The sequence below is a fragment of the Pseudophryne corroboree genome, chromosome 11 (assembly GCF_028390025.1).
Source record: "Pseudophryne corroboree isolate aPseCor3 chromosome 11, aPseCor3.hap2, whole genome shotgun sequence".
Lineage (NCBI taxonomy): Eukaryota > Metazoa > Chordata > Amphibia > Anura > Myobatrachidae > Pseudophryne > Pseudophryne corroboree.
This window is the reverse complement of record NC_086454.1, coordinates 260,391,328-260,414,911: the sequence shown is the minus strand read 5'-3', so window position 1 is coordinate 260,414,911 and position 23,584 is coordinate 260,391,328. Positions and strand designations below refer to the sequence as shown.

Here is a 23,584-nt window from a genome sequence, read left to right as displayed (position 1 = left end):
TTGACAGGTTAAAACTATGTTAAAATCATTTATATTCAGAGATTCACAAAAAGGATTTTAAAACATTTTCGTCCCCTCTACAGATGAAAAACAAATCATCTATGAAACGATGCCAGCACACCAGGTTTGCCCCACCAATTTTACAGGATATATTGATGTGCTCCCAGTAGGCCATATATAAATTGGCATAGCTGGGGGCAAACCTGGTGCCCATCGTGGTTCCCTGAATTTACAGATAAAAGGATCCATTGAAATAAAAATAGTTATTGAGTAGTATAAAAGCAATAGATTCAATAATAAACACTTTTAGATCTTCAGAATAATCACTTCTATCTAAAAAGAATTTTACAGCTTCACAATCTTTTTCCAAATAGATCATTGTGTATGGGATACTTATGTCACCTGTTGCTAGAATGCAATTTGTATCCCAGTTAATTCTATCTAGTTTTTTTCAGGGTGTGGGGGTGTGGGCACCAAACTCGAACTTGCCACTAGGTGACTGTGATGAACTTACTCCCCTGCATTTCACTTACTCATATCATCAACTTTCAGTTTCCAGATTCCTGTCCTATAGACCTTAAAAAATGGTATTACCTTCTAAGCAAAACTGCAGTATACAGTGCAGTAATTGTCACAGTAAGTATTACACTCCCCCAAACCACATATACAGATCATGAGAGCCTGGTATTGGTTCTAAATTACTAGATCTAGAGCCAATTTAAAAATGTCATCCCTTTATTAGCAGCTTTTATATACTTCTATTTGTTGTGGATGGGCAGTCTTGAATGCCCTCCCAGGACTCTATGGTGTTGCTTAATTCATATTTGCAGTTATTGGCTGGAATCCTTTTTTAATCCACCTTGTGGATCTTCTAATTACATTTAGAATTGGTACTAGCCTTTCTCCTTCTTTGATAATTGGTGGCCTAATACAATTAAATGTTTCTTTATTTATATTCCTATGGTTCTGATTGAGTTTGTCAGCAAAATTGAACTATTGAGATTAATGAAGGAGAATGAACAAAGTTAATGGGACATCTCCTAGTTTGTGGGTTTGTCACTTGTATCCCAATAAGAGGACTGGATTTTCCTATGGGTATTTGGGAAGGCCTAGTAATTGGGATTGATCCTACACCTTTAATGTATTGGTTTGTAGCATCCACGAGCATTATTTGTGCCCAGAAATCAATATACAGATGGAGCCACGCTAGTCGTGGTTCCGTCTTTGAGGGCCTATCTCCTAGAGCGTCCCCGTCCGCCTGGGCGAGCGCCCGCAACAGAGATGTACCACATTCACTTGAATGGAGCGCATCTCCGTTCACGCACCTGGACAGAGACGCTCTGAATGGGAGCATCTCTGTGCATTCCCGGCTTGACTAGGCGGATGGAGTGCTCGTTTCTGTAATAGAATATTCAATAACACAAATTTGATGCGTGCAACAGTCCCCGCATTCCTTTAAACTAATTTTAGGAGAAAAAATATGTCTTAATTTAGAACAGTTGTTCCAAAACTGAGAGTAGACCAGCCATAGAAAGGACTCTTTACTTGGCTTACTACAGTATGCATATTTCCACTTGGTCTCATAATTCCAAGGATTTGCAAGGAATGTGAGTGATTAGCTATGTATGTACAGGGCAGCAGAGAGCCTGGCCAGGCCCAGGTACTTTTTTTCAGGGGTGTGGCCTAATCACGGGGGATGTGGCTCTACACCCTTTGAAAAAAATAGTACTATCAGTGCCTCCCTGGCCACACTGCAGTCCAGCATAGCAGCATATACTTGGCTGAGGAGAAAAGCTGCAGCTGCCAGGTATTGGGGGGGGGGGGGGAGACTTTGGCCCCTCCATCAGTCCTGGGCCAATGGAAATAGTACCTCCCCCACACTGTGTATGTATGTATAAGGTAAATGTATAAGGTGCACTTACTGTATAGTATGGTCATTAGAGATTCTATTTTCTAGATGTCCTAGAGAAGACCTTTTGGAGTAAATGGGTTATTAATCTGTTTTTAGTCATATCAGTGTTAAAGGTATTTTTACCATATGTTGTTCACTATATTTTACCATTTCTAACATTTTCCCTTGTTTATTGAATTTGTACAATTATTACTCAATGTTAGGCTTTACCTTTAAAAACTTTTAAATAAATGTTTTCTCCCTTATGTCCATATTTATCAAGCCTTGGAGAGTGATAAACTGCACAGTGATAAAGTACCAGCCAATCAGCTCCCAACTGCCATGTTACAGGCTGTGTTTGAAAAATTACAGTTATGAGCTGATTGGTTGGTACTTTATCACCCTGCAATTTATCACTCTCCAAGGCTTGATAAATTTGGGCATAATAGGAACTTGCACAAGCCCCATGCTAGGTGCAAGAGATTTGTCAGAGGCAGGCTTCCCTTCCCCGTATGCACCAATCAGAAATGTACAGAGCTTTTTATACATTCCCACCGCACTACCACAAGTCAGTGGTTACATGCCATCACTTTCATAGAAAGATATATGCAGCCAAGTTCTGTTCAACTCAGAATAGGACAGACATGTTTAAAAATGAGTAAATTTGCATGATCTGCACATGTGCTGTATGCAAAAGAGCATTGATTGTTTTATGAAGAGAGATCATGTGACTCAGAATCAGCCCCACAGACCGGATGCTTAACCAGTACTAGCTTCAGGTGCAGAGCCTTTCCCCAGCTGCTTTCAGCGTGACATATAACACTGTTACTTAGCATGAAATATAATACACTGTTCCCAGACACGTGGATAAGTAAGGATATACTGATGCTGGAGGGCTGAGTGAGTGGTGAGACCCACACTGAGTAACAACAATATAAAGAATCATATCAGTGTTGTTATTGCTTCACACAGTTTAACTTTAAGCCAGAAACCCCACCTTCCTCAGTACATCATCATAGCATGATACAGCTCATCCCACTGGGACATGATCCAAAGGACCCATACCATACTTGCCTACCTGACCCTCTCCATGAGGGAGAAAATGCTCTGTTCCTGGACTTTCCTGATAATGTATGATTGCCATCACCTGTGGTGAATCACCTTTCTTATCAATTACCTAGCTCACCACAGGTAATGGCAATCATACATTACCAGGAAAGTCCAGGAACAGAACACTTTCTCCCTCATGGAGAGGGACAGGTAGGCAAGTATGACCCATACATTAGGTGTAATCAGATAGTAGCAGTAAGTCAGAATAACCAGTGGGTATATATATATATATATATATATATATATATATATATATTATATATATATATATATATACACAAGTCCACAATGACCGGCAATGACCGGCACTCCATGTACATAGATTTTAAGTACCTGGGTGCCTTCCCACGATCCGGAAGGAACATGCAGAGAGGTGTCAATAAAGTGCACCTGAAACGTTGAAACTACGCTTGTGTAGCTGTTCTGTTTTCTGGAATCCGTGGAGTGCCGCCCGTCTCGCTCTCTCTCTCTCTCTCTCTCTCTCTCTCTCTCTCTCTATATATATATATAGAGAGATAGATAGATAGATAGATAGATAGATACTAGGTGATTCATTGCACCCTACGGGCACTCTTCACACCGTCGTATGGGGCTACGCCCCCTTACCCCCCTGCAAGTTTGAGGTGTAGAATAGTTGTATTATAGGGAGTCTTACCCGCAATCGTAGTTTTCACATTGGTTACATATTGTTCATAGGTAGGCCAGTTGCTTATGGACACACTGGTCGCAGTATTAGTGTAGCTTATTTAGAGAATGTAAATTGCTGGCATCTATATGCTAAAAAGTAAATTGTGTGTGGTTTGGATTTGAAAGGGGTTGGGTGCAGTGAGGTGGAGGTGTGTTTCCGTGGCGCTGTTCCCCTCTGATGTAGGTAGTGACTGTTAGCAGGTATGGATGATGGTCAAGGTGGTGCGTGTGGTGTATGGTTGGTTGCAAAAGGGGGTTGTGGATGGGGGTGTTGTTCTAAACGGGGTGTGTACATGGTGCGAGTGGGGGAAGGTTTGTTGTGGGGGGGATGGAAATGGTGGAGGGGGTAGGGACGTGCTGTGTGTGAGGTAGGAACGGGTGGTGGAGAGGTGGGTTGAGTGGGGGGTCAGTGTATGCCAGAGGAGTTTCATAGGCACCAGTGACGTGCGGTGGGTTGAGGCAGGTGAGGGAGAGCTTTTCCTGTCATACTTACATTTAAACCAGAGTATTGACTGAATAAAGTATATGAAAAATACAAATAATTTGTTTGAAATATCTTCTTTACATTTCTCTAACGTCCTAGTGGATGCTGGGAACTCCGTAAGGACCATGGGGAATAGACGGGCTCCGCAGGAGACATGGGCACTTTAAGAAAGAATGTAGATTCTGGTGTGCTCTGGCTCCTCCCTCTATGTCCCTCCTCCAGACCTCAGTTTGAATCTGTGCCCGGACGAGCTGGGTGATGTTCAGTGAGCTCTCCTGAGCTTGCTGTAAGAAAGTATTTTGTTAGGTTTTTTATTTTCAGGGAGCTCTGCTGGCAACAGACTCCCTGCATCGTGGGACTGAGGGGAGAGAAGCAGCCCTACTCTCTGAAGATAGGTCCTGCTTCTTAGGCTACTGGACACCATTAGCTCCAGAGGGATCGTACACAGGATCTCACCTTCGTCGTCCGATCCCAGAGCCGCGCCGCCGTCCCCCTCGCAGAGCCGGAAGACAGAAGCCGGGTGAGCATAAGAAGCAAGAAGACTTCGAAATCGGCGGCAGAAGACTCCGGTCTTCACTGAGGTAGCGCACAGCACTGCAGCTGTGCGCCATTGCTCCCACACACACCTCACATACTCCGGTCACTGTAAGGGTGCAGGGCGCAGGGGGGGGCGCCCTGGGCAGCAATTGGGACCTCTTTGGCAAAAGTGTAGCATATATACAGTTGGGCACTGTATATATGTATGAGCCCCCGCCAAAAATTGTACATTGAAGCGGGACAGAAGCCCGCCGTCGAGGGGGCGGGGCTTCTTCCTCAGCACTCACCAGCGCCATGTTTTTTCTCCACAGCACCGCTAAGAGGAAGCTCCCCAGCCTCTCCCCTGCAGATACATGGTAGAAGAGGGTAAAAAGAGAGGGGTGGGGGCACATAATTAGGCGCAAAAATCAATATAAACAGCAGCTACTGGGTTAACATTAAGTTACTGTGTTATTCCTGGGTTAATAGCGCTGGGGTGTGTGCTGGCATACTCTCTCTCTGTCTCTCCAAAGGGCCTTGTGGGGGAATTGTCTTCAGATGAGCATTCCCTGAGTGTGTGGTGTGTCGGTATGTGTGTGTCGACATGTCTGAGGTAAAAGGCTCCCCTAAGGAGGAGATGGAGCAAATGTGTGTAAGAGGGGTGTCTCCGTCGAACAGACAGGGAATCTACCCATGTCTGTCCTATGTCGCAGAGACCTTCAGAGTCTCTCAATGCTCACTATCCAGAATAATAGACACTGATATCGACACGGAGTCTGACTCCAGTGTCGACTACGATAATGCAAAGTTACAGCCAAAATGGCAGGAAAGTATTCAATATATGATTATTGTAATAAAAGATGATTTGCATATAACTGATGACTCATCTGTCCCTGACACAAGAGTACACATGTTTAAGGGGAAGAAAGCTGAGGTAAATTTCCCTCCTCTCATGATGAAAAAGAGCGGGAATCTCCAGACAAGAGACTGCAGTTTCCCACAAAGAACTCTCAGGGAGTATCCTTTCCCTACTAGGGCCAGTATACGATGGGAATCTTCCCCTAGGGTGTCACGTTTGCCCAAAAGGTAGCCCTGACTTAACAGCTATCCTCAGGGATCCTGCAGATAGCGTGCACATTCTGGTACACTACTCAGACCGGCGATTGTGTCGGCATGGGTTTATAGCGCTGTAGCAGCGTGGACAGGTACCTTATCAGCAGAGATTGAGACCCTAGTATGTATATATATATATATATGTATATATATAGATATATATATTAAAGATGCTGTCTTAAGATATATATATATAAAACATGCCCAAAGAGACATTAGTCTACTGGGTTCTAGAGTCAACGCTATGTCGATTTCTGCTTGACGTGTCCTGTAGAATATGCAATGGACAGGTGATGCCGACTTAAGAGGCATATGGAAGGCTGAGGATTGTGTGGAGAAGGGATCTAGGACCTGGTCTCCACAGATATAGCTGGTAATTCTGATCTTTTGCCTTATATTCCTGCACAGCCTAGGAAAGCACGACATTATCAAATGCAGCCTTTTGATCACAAAGAAACAAGAAAGTCCGAGGTGCGTCCTTTCTTGCCAGAGGCAGGGGCAGAGGAAAGAAGCTGCACAACACAGCTAGTTCCCAGGAACAGAAGTCCTCCCCGGCCTCTACAAAATCCACCGCATGTCGCTGGGGCTCCACAGACGGAGCTAGGCCCGGTGGGGGCACGTCTTCGTAATTTCAGCCACAAGTGGGTTCACTCCCTGTTGGATCCCTGGGCAATAGATATTGTGTCTCAGGGATACAAGCTGGACTTTGAGGAGATGCCCCCTCTCCGATGGCCCTGCCGGCTTCCCCCCACGAGAGGGAAATAGTGTTAACTGCAATTCACAAATTGTATCTTCAACAGGTGGTGGTCAAGGTTCCCCTCCTTCAACAAGGAGGGGGTTATCATTCGACCATGTTGTAGTCCCGAAACCGGACGGTTCGGTCAGACCCATATTGAATTTAAAATCCCTGAACATATACCTGAAAGGGTTCAAGTTCAAGATGGAATCGCTAAGAGCGGTCATCGCAAGCCTGAAAGGGGGAGATTTTATGGTGTCTCTGGACATAAAGGAGGCATACTTAATGTCCCCATTTATCCACCTCATCAGGCGTACCTCAGATTTGCGGTACAGGATTGTCATTACCAATTTCAGACGTTGCCGTTTGGTCTCTCCACGGCCCCGAGAATCTTCACCAAGGTAATGGCGGAAATGATGGTGCTCCTGCGGAAGCAAGGTGTCACAATTATCCCGTACTTGGACGTTCTCCTCATAAAAGCGAGATCAAGAGAGCAGTTGCTGAACAGCGTATCACTTTCTCTGGAAGTGTAACGGCAACACGGCTGGATTCTAAATATTCCAAAGTCGCAGTTGGTTCCTACGACTCATCTGCCTTTCCTAGGCATGATTCTAGACACAGACCAGAAAAGGGTTTATCTCCCGATAGAGAGAGCTCAGGAGCTCATGACACTGGTCAGGAACCTATTAAAACCAAAACAGGTGTCAGTGCATCACTGCACTCGAGTCTTAGGAAGGATGGTGGCATCATACGAGGCCATTCCCTTCGGCAGGTTCCATGCGAGGACCTTTCAATGGGACTTACTGGACAAGTGGTCCGGATCACATCTTCAGATGCATCGGTTAATCACCCTATCCCCCTGGGCCAGGGTGTCTCTCCTGTGGTGGCTGCAGAGTGCTCACCTTCTCGAGGGCCGCAGATTCGGCATTCAGGACTGGGTCCTGGTGACCACGGATGCAAGCCTCCGAGGGTGGGGAGCAGTCACACAGGGAAGAAATTTCCAAGGTCTGTGGTCAAGTCAGGAGACTTGCCTTCACATCAACATCCTGGAACTAAGGGCCGTATACAACGCCCTACGTCAAGCGGAGACCCTGCTTCGCGACCAACCAGTTCTGATTCAGTCAGAAGCCACCAGAATTCTTCGCTGGGCGGAGAATCACATAAGCGCACTGTCAGCAGTGTTCATCCCGGGAGTGGACAACTGGGAAGCAGACTTCCTCAGCAGGCACGACCTCCACCCGGGGGAGTGGGGACTTCATCAAGAAGTCTTCACGCAGATTGCAAGTCGGTGGGAACTGCCACAGGGGGACATGATGGCATCCCGCCTCAACAAAAAGCTACAGAGGTATTGCGCCAGGTCATGAGACCCTCAGGCGATAGCTGTGGACGCACTGGTGACACCGTGGTGTTCCAGTCGGTCTGTGTATTTTCTCCTCTTCCTCTCGTACCCATAAGAAAAAGAGGAGTGAGAACAATACTCATTGTTCCGGATTGGCCAAGAAGGACTTGGTATCCAGATCTGCAAGAAATGCTCACAGAGGACCCGTGGCCTCTTCCTCTAAGACAGGACTTGTTGCAACAAGGGCCCTGTCTGTTCCAAGACTTACCGCGGCTGCGTTTGACGGCATGGAGGTTGAACGCCGGATCCTAGCGGAAAAAGGCATTCCAGATGAGGTCATTCCTACGCTGATAAAGGCTAGGAAGGACGTGACAGCTCAACATTATCACCGTATATGGCGAAAAATATGTTGCTTGGTGTGAGGCCAGGAATGCCCCTACGGAGGAATTCCAGCTGGGCCGTTTCCTTCACTTCCTACAGTCAGGAGTGACTTTGGGCCTAAAATTGGGTTCCATTAAGGTCCAGATTTCGGCCCTATCCATTTTCTTTCAAAAAGAGCTGGCTTCTCTACCTGAAGTTCAGACGTTTGTGAAGGGAGTGCTGCGTATTCAGCCCCCTTTTGTGCCCCCGGTGGCACCTTGGGATCTTAACGTGGTGTGGAGTTTCCTGAAATCCCACTGGTTTGAACCACTCAAAACGGTGGAATTGAAATATCTCACGTGGAAGGTGGTCATGCTACTAGCATTGGCTTCGGCTAGGCGTGTGTCAAAATTATCGGCTTTGTTACATAAAAGCCCCTATCTGGTTTTCCATGCGGATAGAGCAGAATTGCGGACCCGTCCACAATTTCTGCCAAAAGTGGTTTCATCCTTTCATATAAACCAACCTATTGTGGTGCCTGTGGCTACTACTGACTTGGAGGATTCCGAGTTACTTGATGTGGTCAGGGCTTTGAAGGTTTATGTAGCCAGAACGGCTAGGGTCAGGAAAACAGAATCTTTGTTTATCCTGTATGCTTCCAACAAGCTTGGTGCTCCTGCTTCAAAGCGAACTATTGCTCGCTGGATCTGTAATACGATTCAGCAGGCTCATTCTGCAGCTGGATTGCCGCTGCCAAAATCAGTTAAGGCCCATTCCACTAGGAAGGTGGGCTCTTCTTGGGCGGCTGCCCGAGGGGTCTCGGCATTACAGCTGTGCCGAGCGGCTACTTGGTCAGGTTCAAACACTTTTGCAAAGTTCTACAAGTTTGATACCCTGGCTGAGGAGGACCTTGTGTTTGCTCATTCGGTGCTGCAGAGTCATCCGCACTCTCCCGCCCGTTTGGGAGCTTTGATATAATCCCCATGGTCCTTACGGAGTCCCCAGCATCCACTAGGACGTTAGAGAAAATAAGATTTTACTTACCGGTAAATCTATTTCTCGTAGTCCGTAGTGGATGCTGGGCGCCCGTCCCAAGTGCGGACTTCTTCTGCAATACTTGTATATAGTTATTGCTGCAATAAGGGCTATGTTATTGTTGCATCAGGGTTGAACTGATGCTCTGTTGTTGTTCATACTGTTGACTGGGTAAGTTTATCACAAGTTATACGGTGTGATTGGTATGGCTGGTATGAGTCTTGCCCTGGATTTCCAAAATCCTTTCCTTGTACTGTCAGCTCTTCCGGGCACGGTTTCTCTAACTGAGGTCTGGAGGAGGGACATAGAGGGAGGAGCCAGAGCACACTAGAATCTAAATTCTTTCTTAAAGTGCCCATGTCTCCTGCGGAGCCCGTCTATTCCCCATGGTCCTTACGGAGTCCCCAGCATCCACTACGGACTACGAGAAATAGATTTACCGGTAAGTAAAATCTTATTTATTCTCATAATTTTTATAGCCAAAACTCTGGAGTAAAAAGTCTATGGCAGGTGAGGCAGTGCCTCACCTGCTTATCTTTTCCGCACGTCTCTGATCAAACCTCACCAAATTTCCAGGAGTTTATACTGCTGCACCTGTGTATAATGCCCAGATGTACCCTTTGGCTCATATATTGCATGTAAATCTGGCTCTGGGGTTAGCCAGTGCCTCCTGAGCCATTTATCTCAACGCACGTCCCTGATAGGCACAGTTGTTGAGGGAGGTTCAGGTGTTTGAGGTTCAGTGGTGGAGGTTGTATGTGCTGGGTTTTGGTGGAGTTGGTGCTGGATTCAGAGCCGGATTAAGGGGGGTGCCAAGGGGGTCAGTACCCCGGGCCCCCCTGGCATAAGGGGCCCCCCAGCCGAAGTTGCTCTGCACCGCTCTGGTGTTGCTGTCCCCTCTGCCCTGTATCAGTCGCTGACGCTGACCCGTGAGGAGTGGGGAGGGAGCCACACGAACAGCCGCGAGCAGGACATCACATCCCCGCTGGCAGCGCGGAATCCTCCCTCCCCAGCAGCCAGGAGTCTTCGTCTCCCTGCTGCAGCTTGGAGCCTTGACCCCAACTTCTCCTGTTGCCGGTGGCTGGCTTTGTGCTGGGCTGGGGGGAATAAGGGGGTGGCCCAAATGTTTTTTTATTTCAATGAACGCTGTCCGGTCCTACGGCAGGCATTCGGAGCCCCGCCCCCTTGTTGCTGTATACCGCGATTCGGGGGTCGTAGCAGAGGGGGCAGAGCTAATGTGAGATAATTGTTATAGAATCACGTCATATTGGCTCTGCCCCCTCCCCGCCGACCCGCGAATCGCGGCATTTTTGTCGTGGGGGTGGGGCCTAATGGTGAACCGTGTCCCTGGCTCCCAGCAATATCTCCTGGCTGTGGCATCCTCACCCCTTTCCTTAGGGCAGTCTTCAGTGTAAGTGTGTGCACAGTTTGTGCTCTATCTGTGTATACTGTATGTATGTGTATGTGTTCTACTAGTGTATATGTATGTGTGTATATTTTCTATGTGTGTGTATGTGTTTTATGTGTATGTTGTGTATTTGTGTGTATGTGGGTGTATGAGCTCTATGTAATGTGTGTGTGTGTGTGTGTGTGTGTGTGTGTGTGTGTGTGTGTGTGTGTATGTATGTATGTATGTATAGCTATATATATATACACACACAAATCGATTGGCCAGCACTCCCTCTCCTCAATCATCAGCCGTGGTGCTCTTTACACTGCCTTCACATAACCTCCAAAAGTATGTCACTCAGCGGACTTCTTAATCACACATCACAAACGCCAGCTAGTTCCGCAACATTTCGGGTTTTATTTACCCTATTGTCGTATATGTGCTGTTTGACAAAGGTTAAATAAAACCCGAAACGTTGCTGAACTAGCTGGCGTTTGTGATATGTGATTAAGAAGCCCGCTGAGTGACATACTTTTGGAGTATGTATGTATATATATATATATACACACACAGAGTGGTCGAAGTGGGGTGGTATACAGCGGTATGGTATACCGCCACTTCATCCACTGACTCGGAAATTAGGAAATTAAAGAGCAGCAGGAGGCGACGGAAGTGGCCATCCTGCTGCACATGTTGCTCCCCGTCCCTGCGCGGTGGCCGGCGGCTGTGTAGAGCGCTGTACTTACTCACAGCCGCCAACCGCCGCCCGCTGGTCACCGCCGCCAGCCACCCACCGCATGCTGCTCACCGCAGCCAGCCACCAGCCGCTCACCGCCGCCAGCCACCCGCCGCTCACCCACAACAAATGAGGTAATGTTCCCCTGCCGTCACCTCTCTCCGTGTCGTTACCATCCCTGTCTCTACTGTCACTCTCTCTCTCCCAGCTGTCACTGTCGTCACTCTCTCTCTCCCTGCTGTTACTGTCGTCACTCTCTCTCCGTCATCACTCTCTCTCTCTCCCTGTCGTCACTCTCTCTCTCCCTGTCGTCACAATTTCAGCTCATTCAGTGTGCTATAATGTGAATTTCGGCTCATTCAGTGTGCTACAATGTGAGTTTCAGCTCATTCAGTGTGCTATAATGTGAATTTTGGCTCATTCAGTGTGCTACAATGTGAATTTCGGCTCATTCAGTGTGCTACAATGTGAGTTTCGGCTCATTCAGTGTGCTACAATGTGAATTTTGGCTCATTCAGTGTGCTATCATGTGAATTTCGGCTCATTCAATGTGCTACAATGGAATTTCGGCTCATTCAGTGTGCTATAATGTGAATTTCGGCTCATTCAGTGTGCTACAATGTGAATTTCGGCTCATTCAGTGTGCTAGAATTTGAATTTCGGCTCATTCAGTGTGCTACAATGTGAATTTCGGCTCATTCAGTGTGCTACAATGTGAATTTCGGCTCAGTGTGCTACAATGTGAATTTCGGCTCATTCAGTGTGCTACAATGTGAATTTCGGCTCATTCAGTGTGCTACAATGTGAATTTCGGCTCATTCAGTGTGTGCTACAATGTGAATTTCGGATCATTCTGTGTGCTACAATGTGAGTTTCGGCTCATTCAGTGTGCTACAATGTGAATTTCGGCTCATTCAGTGTGCTACAATGTGAGTTTCGGCTCATTCAGTATGCTACAATGTGAATTTCGGCTCATTCAGTGTGCTATAATGTGAATTTCGGCTCATTCAGTGTGCTACAATGTGAATTTCGGCTCATTCAGTGTGCTATAATGTGAATTTCGGCTCGTACCGTGTGCTACAATGTGAATTTCGGCTCATTTAGTGTGCTACAATGTGAGTTTCGGCTCATTCAGTATGCTACAATGTGAATTTCGGCTCATTCAGTGTGCTATAATGTGAATTTCGGCTCATTCAGTGTGCTACAATGTGAATTTCGGCTCATTCAGTGTGCTATAATGTGAATTTCGGCTCGTACCGTGTGCTATAATGTGAATTTCAGCTCGTACCGTGTGCTATAAGGTGAAAGGGGCACCAGTACTAGATAGTATAAGGGGTTCTACTACACGGGACACGCCCCCTTTTGAGTGGCCACACCCCCTTTATGGAGGCGCGTGCATAATTGTGTCCTTGACTTTTGCATTCCCCCACTTCAAAATTTCCACTTCGACCACTGTTTGTTTGTATATATAAATATATATATATATATATATACACACACACACACACACACATACACGCACACACACACATGTCCGTGCATCAAAGGAAACACCCCTTCCGAATCCTGCTTTTGCCATTGCGGGGGGTGGTTGCTGGAGGGGGGGCCCCATGTCTTGTGTGCCCTGGGCCCCCCATGGGCTTAATCCGGCCCTGGCTGGATTGTGTAGGGTGGTGAAGGTACTGTGGTTTTTGGAGTGATGGTTGTGAGGGGGACGGGAATTGTGGTGTATGCCCCTAAGATGATGCGGGTGGTGTATGACCGGGTGCGTGCAAGACCGTGGCCAGGGGCTGGTAACTGTATATGATGCGGGACAGGGGTGAGGGTTGGGGACTGGAGGAGTTATGTTTGGGGGAGTTGTGGGTGCTGGGGCCAGGAAGATGGGGAAGGGTGTCTGAAGTTACCATGGGTGGGGGAGGTCCACATGGGGTGGGTGGACGGGGTAGGGTATTGGGGGTGTGTGGTGTTTAGGGGAGGGGGGTGGAGTGGGTTAGGCAGATGGGGAAGTTTGTTTTGCGGTGCAGGGGGTGGTGTATTAATGGAAAGTGGGTGAGAGGTTTGGGGCTACCTTGTTTGGTAGATGCTCATGCAAGGTGTTGAGGGTGTTGCCAGGCGGTTGCGTAGTAGTGTCGGGTGGGGTTTGTTGTCTGGAGGAGTTGTGGGTGTGCCAGCGTTGTGTTAGTTACAGTGGTGTGAGGGTTAGGGGGTCATACGGTGTTGGAGTTGGGTGGGGGGTTTGCAGGGATGGGGAAGGGGTTTTGTTTGTACAGGGGGAGGGGGCATGCATGTTGGGCTTGGTGGAGGGGTGAGTGGAGTGTTTCTGCGTGTGAAGGAGAAGAGGGTGCGGTGGTGGGGTGGTTGGTGGAGGGTCAGGTGTGGTGGTTTGGCAGATGTAGGAGGTGAGGGTCATGTCTTTGTGACTGTAGCAAGCAGGGGCGTCAGAACATTTATAGATATTTGCAGCACACTGAGCACAGATATTTGCAGCACATTGAACACAACTGAGAGAACGCTGCACACGTTCTCTCCCTATCATCTCCAATGCACGAGTGAAAATGGCGGCGACGCGCGGCTCCTTATTTAGAATACGAATCTCGCGAGAATTCGACAGCGGGATCATGACGTTCGGGTGCGCTCGGGTTAACCGAGCAAGGCGGGAGGATCCGAGTCTGCCTCGGAACCGTGTAAAATGGGTGAAGTTCGGGGGGGTTCGGATTCCGAGGAACCGAACCCGCTCATCACTATCAGAAACTGGACTGCGGGTGTTCCTTCCAGCACTTGCAGGGGGCGTGCAAATGGTGGAAGGCGCCACCTCTTCCCGTCCAGTGTTGGGAAGGTCAGGCATCGCAACCGACACAATTGGACTCTCCTTGGGGATTTGTGATTTAGAAGAACGCACAGTTCTTTGCTGTGCTTTTGCCAGCTTAAGTCTTTTCATTTTTCTAGCGAGAGGATGAGTGCTTCCATCCTCATGTGAATCTGAACCACTAGCCATGAACATAGGTCAGGGCCTCAGCCGTTCCTTGCCACTCCATGTCGTAAATGGCATATTGGCAAGTTTACGCTTCACATCAGATGCTTTTAATTTTGATTTTTGGGTCATTTTACTGAACTCTTGTTTTTTGGATTTTACATGCTCTCTACTATGACATTGGGCATCGGCCTTGGCAGACGACGTTGATGGCATTTCATCGTCTCGGCCATGACTAGTGGCAGCAGCTTCAGCACGAGGTGGAAGTGGATCTTGATCTTTCCCTATTTTACCCTCCACATTTTTGTTCTCCATTTTTTAATGTGTGGAATTATATGCCAGTAATATATCAATAGCAATGGCCTACTGTACCGTACTGCTATATATTTTATATTGGTGGTCAGCAAAATTATGCACTGTCCTCCTACTATATATACTGCGCACAACTAAAATGCACCACAGGTATGGATGGATAGTATACTTGACAACACAGAGGTAGGTAGAGCAGTGGCCTACTGTACCGTACTGCTATATATTATATACTGGTGGTCAGCAAAATTCTGCACTGTCCTCCTACTATATATACTGCGCACAACTAAAATGCACCAAAGGTATGGATGGATAGTATACTTGACGACACAGAGGTAGGTAGAGCAGTGGCCTACTGTACCGTACTGCTATATATTATATACTGGTGGTCAGCAAAATTCTGCACTGTCCTCCTACTATATATACTACGCACAACTAAAATCCACCACAGGTATGGATGGATAGTATACTTGACGACACAGAGGTAGGTAGAGCAGTGGCCTACTGTACCGTACTGCTATATATTATATACTGGTGGTCAGCAAAATCCAAATTATGCACTATCCTCCTACTATATATACTGCGCACCACTAAAATGCACCACAGGTATGGATGGATAGTATACTTGACGACACAGAGGTAGGTAGAGCAGTGGACTACTGTACCGTACTGCTATATATTATATACTGGTGGTCAGCAAAATTCTGCACTGTCCTCATACTATGTATACTGCGCACAACTAAAATGCACCACAGGTATGGATGGATAGTATACTTGACGACACAGAGGTAGGTAGAGCAGTGGACTACTGTACCGTACTGCTATATATTATATACTGGTGGTCAGCAAAATTCTGCACTATCCTCCTACTATATATACTGCGCACAACTAAAATGCACCACAGGTATGGATGGATAGTATACTTGATGACACAGATGTAGGTAGAGCAGTGGACTACTGTACCGTACTGCTATATATTATATACTGGTGGACAGCAAAATTCTGCACTGTCCTCCTACTATATATACTGCGCACAACTAAAATGCACCACAGGTATGGATGGATAGTATACTTCACGACACAGAGGTAGGTAGAGCAGTGGACTACTGTACCGTACTGCTATATATTATATACTGGTGGACAGCAAAATTCTGCACTGTCCTCCTACTATATATACTGCGCACAACAAAAATGCACCACAGGTATGGATGGATAGTATACTTGACGACACAGAGGTAGGTAGAGCAGTGGCCTACTGTACCGTACTGCTATATATTATATACTGGTGGTCAGCAAAATCTGCACTGTCCTCCTACTATATATACTGCGCATAACTAAAATGCACCACAGGTATGGATGGAGAGTATACTTGAAGACACAGAGGCAGGTAGAGCAGAGGACTACTGTACCGTACTGCTATATAATACTGGTGATCACTGGACAGCAAAATTCTGCACTGTCCTCCTACTATATGCTACAATGCAGCACAGATATGGAGCGTTTTTCAGGGAGAGAACGTAGATATTTTCAGCACACTGAGCACAGATATTTGCAAGCACACTGAGCACAGATATTTGCAAGCACACTGAGCACAGATATTTGCAGCACACTGAGCACAGATATTTGCAGCACACTGAACACAGAAACTGAGAGAACGCTGCACACGTCCTCTCCCTATCATCTCCAATGCACGAGTGAAAATGGCGGCGACGCGCGGCTCCTTATATAGAATACGAATCTCACGAGAATCCGACAGCGGGATGATGACGTTCGGGCGCGCTCGGGTTAACCGAGCAAGGCGGGAAGATCCGATTCTCTGCCTCGGAACCGTGTAAAATGGGTGAAGTTCGGGGGGGTTCGGATTCCGAGGAACCGAACCCGCTCATCACTAGATACAATGCAGGTTACAGTGTGGGTCAGATACAGGGCACATTTATTTATTATTTTATTTATTACCAGCAGTTATTTATGGATACAGTGTGAAATCCAGTGCAGGTCGGAGTGCGGGATGGATACAGTGCACATTGGCTACAGTGCAAGGTCGGATACAGTGCGAGATACAGTATGGGTAAGAGACAGAACAGGTTACAGTGCGGGTTGGATACAGTGCAGGTCAGAGTGCAGATTGGACATAGGGCCTAATTCAGACCTAATCGTAGCTCTGCAAAATTTTGCAGGGCTACGATCAGGCCCACTGACATGCGGGGGGACGCCCAGCACAGGGCTAGTCTGCCCCGCATGTCAGGCCCGCCCCCCCTCAGAAGTGCAAAAGCATCACACAGAGGCGATGCTTTTACACTTCAGGAGTAGCTCCCGTCCAGCGCAGCTTTTGCATGCTGGCCAGGAGCTAATTGTCACTGCCCGGGTCGCAGCGGCTGCGTGTGACGTCACGCAGCCGCTGCTGCCCGCCCCCCCCCCCCGCACGTTCCAGCCACGCCCACAAAATGGCATCCACACACCGCCGTGCCGCCCCCTCCCGCCCAGCGACCGCCTCTGCCTGTCAATCAGGCAGAGTCAATTGCTAGGCAATGGCAGCGTCGGCTGTCAGCCATGCGCCATCGCACTGCGGAGCCGGCACATGTGCACTTCTGACCTGATCGCTGCGCTGTTATGAACGTCAGCGAGCGATCAGGTCAGAATGACCCCCATAGTGCAGGTTACAGTGCAGGTTGGATACAGTGTGGGATACAGTTTGGGTTGTATATAGTGCAGGTCGGAGTGCGGGTTGGATACAGTGTAGGTTACAGTGCAGGTTGGATACAATGCTCGACAAATATAGTGTGGAATACAGTGTGGTTCAGATACAGTACAGTTTACAGTGTGGGTCAGATACAGTGCTGGTCGGATACAGTGTGGGTCAGATACAGTGCTGGTCGGATACAGTGTGGGTCAGATACAGTGCTGGTCGGATACAGTGTGGGTCAGATACAGTGCTGGTCGGATACAGTGTGGGTCAGATACAGTGCTGGTCGGATACAGTGTGGGTCAGATACAGTGCTGGTCGGATACAGTGTGGGTTGGCTATAGGCCAGATACTTTACTTGTTGGATACAGTGCGAGTTACAATGTAGCTCGGATACAACAATAGTGCACTTACTGTGGCAGGGGATGTCGACGTTGTCCTCAATGCAAGGGTGCCATCGGTGTCGACAGTGTGATGGTGGTGGCGCCTTGGAAGTGGGGGGTGATGGTGGAGTCCTCAGTGCAAGGGTGTTGGCAATGCGGTGTGCTGATGGTGTCCTCAATGCGGGTGTGCCGGCTGTGTTGGCAGTGTGAGGATGCCGGCAGTGTCCTCAATGTGGGTATGCTGGTGCTGTTGGCAGTGGTGTTCAGGTACTATGGGATGTAGGCGTTAGGCGTTGTCCTCAATGCGGGTGTCCCAGTGGTGTCCTCATTGCTGGGGTGCCAGCAGTATCAGCAGTGCGGGTGTCCCAATGGTGTCCTCAGTGCAGTGGTGCAGACGGTGTCTGCAGGGGTGTTGGCAGTGCAGGTGGCCCAGTGGTGTTCTCTGTGTGGGGTGTCAGCGGTTATCCTCTGTGTGTGGGGGGGGGGGGGGTGCCAGTGGTGTAATCTATGCGGGGGTGTTGCTGGTGTCCTCTGTACGGGGGAGCCAGCTGTGTCTGCAGGATGGGTTGTGTCCTCTGTGTGGAGGTTTCGGCAGTGCGGGGGTGCTTGCTGTGTCAGCAGTGCAGGAGTGCCTGCGGTGTCCTCAGTGCATGGGTGCCAGCGATGTCCTCAGTGCAGGGGTGCCGCAATGCTGGCAGTGCTGGGTGCCCACAGTGTGGAAGTGTTGCCAGTGCGGGCAGCGGCGCCATTATTGCCATGGGGTCATCCATCTTCCCCCTTGTAACTTTTCTCAGTGTCATCTGCTGCTGTAGCTATGTTTAGTTACCCTGTACTTGTCCTATATTGTCTTCAACTGTAAATCACTGTTTTCCTGTTTTAATTATTTATGTACTCAGTAATTAGTCGCTGCGGAACCCTTGTGACGTCATATAAATAAAGGATAATAATAATAATAATATAATGGGCGAGCCAAAATCTCAGGGGCCGACTGCAGGTTCCTAAGGTTTTGGCTCGCTTTGGGATCCGGGGCAGGCAGAGAGATCCGAGCTGTGGATCCCCTATGTTCGAGTGGGTCTGGTTCTCAGAGAAAGCATGTCTGTCACCCAGGTTCTCCACAGATATGTTTCCTCTCCAGTGTCATTGGTGGAGATATATTATACTGGGTTGTAGTAGTGTATGCCGGCGGCCGGGCTCCAAGCGGCCAGCATACCGGCGCCGGAATCCAAACCGCCGGCATACCGACAGCTGGGCAAACGCAAATGAGCCCCTTGCGGGCTCGCTGCGCTCGCCACGCTGTGGGCACGGTGGCGCGCTACGTGCACCACGCTATTTATTCTCCCACCAGGGGGGTCGTGGACCCCCAAGAGGGAGAAAAATTGTCGATATACCGGCTGTCGGGATCCCGGCGCTGGTATACTGTGCGCCGGGATCCCGACAGCCGGCAAACTGAAGACCACCCAATATACTGTATATTAAAAAAAAAATAGTTGTATTAAAAACAAATCTACAAATATTTATAGTATAATAAATACTAAATGTACCATATGACAAATTAAGGTTCAGTTTCTGCATAATGCAAATATATAACTATAATTAAAAAAATCCAGTTTATGTTCACGGTGCATAAGCCAACTACCAAACTTTTAGATTGCCAAAAATGATGCAACATTTTGCAGGTGTTTTATTGGGATCAGTACGAATTTCCCGCCGGACGGAATCCCGGCGGTCAGAATACCGACACCGGGATCCCGACCGGCACAATCCCGACAGGGCAGTGAGCGCAATGCAGCCCCTTGTGGGCTCGCTGCGCTCGCCAAGCTGCGAGCACGGTGCCTCACTACGCTCGGCACACTAATTTGTTCTCCCTCTGTGGGTGTCGTGGACACCCACAAAGGGAGAATATGCCGGTCGGGATTGTGCCGGTCGGGATTGCGTCCGGTGGGAACTTGACCGCATACCGTTTTATTAGCTGTTTTATCACAGTTTGTATTATATATAAGTGCTATAAACTGACTGTTTTCCCCTTACTCCTTACCTCCTAACCAATAATAATCCATAATGTTTACTGTGAGAAGTAGATGGGGGATGAAACAAAGGAATCTATTCATGGGCTTCTGGGGGCACAGGTGAATTTTATAACATCTGCCTGTGCAGTGCTGATTGCTGCAGCGGTGCAGGCAGCTGTTATAGATGGATCTATGGGGTCTGGAGAGCGTGTATTGCAGTGCAGCAACTGCCAATGTCTAATATAACAAAGGTTTTTTTCATTGCCACATGATGCACTAAAAACACTACACAACACTGCTGACGGGGGAAACTGCTGAGCAAATAGGAGCAGTAGCAGCTAGAAGAGTCAGACGGTACGTGTAGGTGGGCTGAAGGCACAGGGATGCGGGGGATGGAGCTGGAGACACACTGCGGGGCTGGAGACAGAAGGGGTCTGGCTGAAACGACCCAGAGACATAAGTTGGCTGGCTGGAGAGACCGAAGGGGCTTGTTGGAGAGATAGAAGGGGGCTGGCTAGGGAGATATGAGTGGGCTGACTTTAGAGACAGAAGGGGACTGGGTAGAGTGACAAAAGAAGTGTGGCTAGAGGGACAGAGATGGCTGTCTGGTGAGATAGAGGGGAGAGACAGAAGCAGGCTGGCTGGAGAGACAGATAGGACTGACTAGGGAGACAGAAGTGGCTCAGTGGAGAGACAGACAGAAGGGGGCTGGAAAGACAAGGATAGCTACAGCTGGAGAGACAATGGGGGTCTGCAGCTTCAAAAACACAGGGGAATGAAGCTGGCTTTGCTATTGTGCATGAACATGAGGGGAGGGAGCTCTGTCTATTGTTTCTCCTTTGCTTCGTATGAATTTCTATTTATTATTAGTCACCAAAATGAAAAACATTTTTTATTAATGTGATAAAAAAAAACTTTTTACTAAAGAAAAAATTGTCTTAGCAACTCAGAATGTTACAGTAAATGCTACTTACCTCTTCAGTGATGTGCACACACATGCACAACCCCCCCCCCCCCCACACACACACACACACACATGTACATGTTGTTTGCTCCACCTTACATTGATAAGCATTAAACTACACTTATCGAGGTCACTAGCGTTATTGCCCGGTTGGCCGTGCAGCAAGGCTAACAGGGTGGCGTCGCTAGCCACCGCAGGCCAGAGCCGGCCTTAGGCATAGGCAAACTAGGCAATTGCCTAGGGCATTTGGTATGCTTAGGGGCACCAGCAGCTTCTGCTGATTAAAATGATATGCGGCATGCCTATATTCTATGTGTGACTGCGGCTGTATCTGCATACGAAATGCTATGTTGCAGTGTATTCCTGGAAATCACTGTAATGTAGCATTTCGTATGCAGATACAGCCGCAGTCGCACACAGAATATAGGCATGCTGCATATCATTTTAATCAGCAGAAGCTGCTTGTGCAACCTAGCCACATAGCAATGCAAATAAGATGCATTTTCATAAACAAAAGGCGCCCGACGTTAGCAGAGCTGCCAGCTGACTCATGCCAGGCATATCCTGCAGAACTAGTGGCGGTGCTAGGGGGCACCAGCCAAATTCTTGCCTAGGGCATCATATTGGTTAGGGCCGGCTCTGCCGCAGGCATCCACACATTGGGCATACACACTGAGCAATATGCCCTATATGTCATTTTGGGCCGATTTGGAATGTCATATCATGCAGATATCGGCCCATTGTTTTCCTGGCATAAATAGGATGTGTTCTCCATAAGATGCCCCCGTATGGCTACATGAGTGACTGTGCTGAATTTCTTAAAGGTGTTTATTTATGATGCTAGAAATAGTAGACTGCATCATAATTGTAATGCATAGTGTATATTGGCCCTCATTCCGAGTTGATCGGTCGCAAGGCGATTTTAGCAGAGTTACACACGCTAAGCCGCCGCCTACTGGGAGTGAATCTTAGCTTCATAAAATTGCGACCGATGTATTCGCAATAATGCGATTACTAACTACTTAGCAGTTTCAGAGTAGCTCCAGACTTACTCTGCCTGTGCGATCATTTCAGTGCTTGTCGTTCCTGGTTGACGTCACAAACACACCCAGCGTTCGCCCAGGCACTCCCACCGTTTCCCCGGCCACTCCTGCGTTTTTTCCGGAAACGGTAGCGTTTTCAGCCACACGCCCCTGAAACGCCGTGTTTCCGCCCAGTAACACCCATTTCCTGTCAATCACATTACGATCGCCGGAGCGAAGAAAAAGCCGTGAGTAAAAATACTTTCTTCATAGTAAAGTTACTTGGCGCAGTCGCAGTGCGAACATTGCGCATGCGTACTAAGCGGATTTTCACTGCGATGCGATGAAAAATACCGAGCGAACAACTCGGAATGAGGGCCATGGTTCAGATCCTGATGCTGGAACGTCACATATTATTCGGTACTTTGAATTCCCCACTGCATGACTCAGCTCAGGGACCCATCCATCGGTGTGCGCAGCACATTCTATTCGGGTTACACCCAGGTTGATCAAGTTATTGATACTCCGCACAGAGATGTGCGCCTTGAGTCCTATTGGAGAAAGAGCGCTATATAAATAAAATTATTATTATTATTATTATGTGTATCTAGCAGTATTTTCATGTCATCTCATCCACATTTCCCAACCAATCTCCCCTCATATCATTATATCCCCTATTAATTCCCCAACTCCATTTCCTCCCTTATCTATAACCATATTATGCATTGTACCAGAAAACTTCCCCCAATTCATATGATGCCAAATAGAATTGGATGATGTATTTTATATAATACATGTACAACTCATTGCACTGCTCTGTCTTCAGATCCTCATTGGGTGGAGATAATTAGTGGCCGCTGGGCTGCTCCTTATTATAATCCACCGATTGACTCACTCACTGCCACTATATATATGGAATACCAGCAGCACTATCAATTTTGATGACATGCCCACAGTGGTACAGCATATTCCCTATACTACTGTACTGTACAGGGGCGGATTGGCCATAGGACCCACAGGGAAGATCCCCGGTGGGCCGATGTACATGTGGGGCCTGTTTTGTTTGTTGACATGTGATGGGTGCTCCTGCCACCATGGTTACACGGTATACTTCTGGTGCTGCCCATGTGAGGTCACTTCTACAAATATTTCCAGGGCCACATTCAGTCCCCAATCTGCCCCTACCCAACTTTAAAAGAAAGTGCAATGGAATATGCTAGCACTACATAAATGGTGATAAATGATGAAATTAATATATAGATGTTAAAGCCAATAATTATAAAACCTCTTGGTGTCATTGAGCCATTCAAATAGCAGTGGAAATTGTAGTCAAATTGTTATACCAAAAGCTACAGTATACATTTATTTATTTTTTTACCTGTGAGGCCAATTTATTTTATTGTTTTCTGTGGGGGCCACTGTGTGTGTTTTTCCTGTGGGGTCACTGGTGTTAGTGCTTCAGGGAAGGGGTGGAGTGAGGGAGACAGGAGTACAGCTTACTCCCTATATACAGGGCACCTTGATCCGTATATACTGCTCCTGCCATATACTGCATATTCTGCACCCCTACTCCATGTACGAGTATGCTGCAACCCCAGTTACTTGCCATCCCAGGAATCGGCTATAAATAGCAGCAGTAACCAGGAAACGGGTGTAGGAACCACCAGCCGCTCCGCGGCACTTATAGCGGAGGGACATGTGTGACAACTTACCGGCGGGGGAAGAAGGTGAATCAGACAGGCAGGAAGTAGTGAGACCCTGAGTGAGGTGAGCAGTGCAGTGACCAGGAGGAGCAGGCGTCGTGTTGGGGCTGCAGATGATGCGGGGGTAGATAACCGACTCTGCTGCT

General features: G+C 47.8%; 1 protein-coding gene across 1 annotated transcript in view; it reads right to left on the bottom strand.

The window, feature by feature from the left end:
• Positions 1 to 813: 813 nt before the first annotated feature.
• The window catches only part of LOC134968732 (inactive hydroxysteroid dehydrogenase-like protein 1), a 215,007-nt gene continuing 192,236 nt past the window's right edge, over positions 814 to 23,584 (bottom strand). The window contains exon 5 of the mRNA XM_063944231.1: positions 814 to 993. Coding sequence (XP_063800301.1) covers positions 814 to 993 — 180 coding nt within the window. The remainder of the gene's footprint in view (positions 994 to 23,584) is intronic.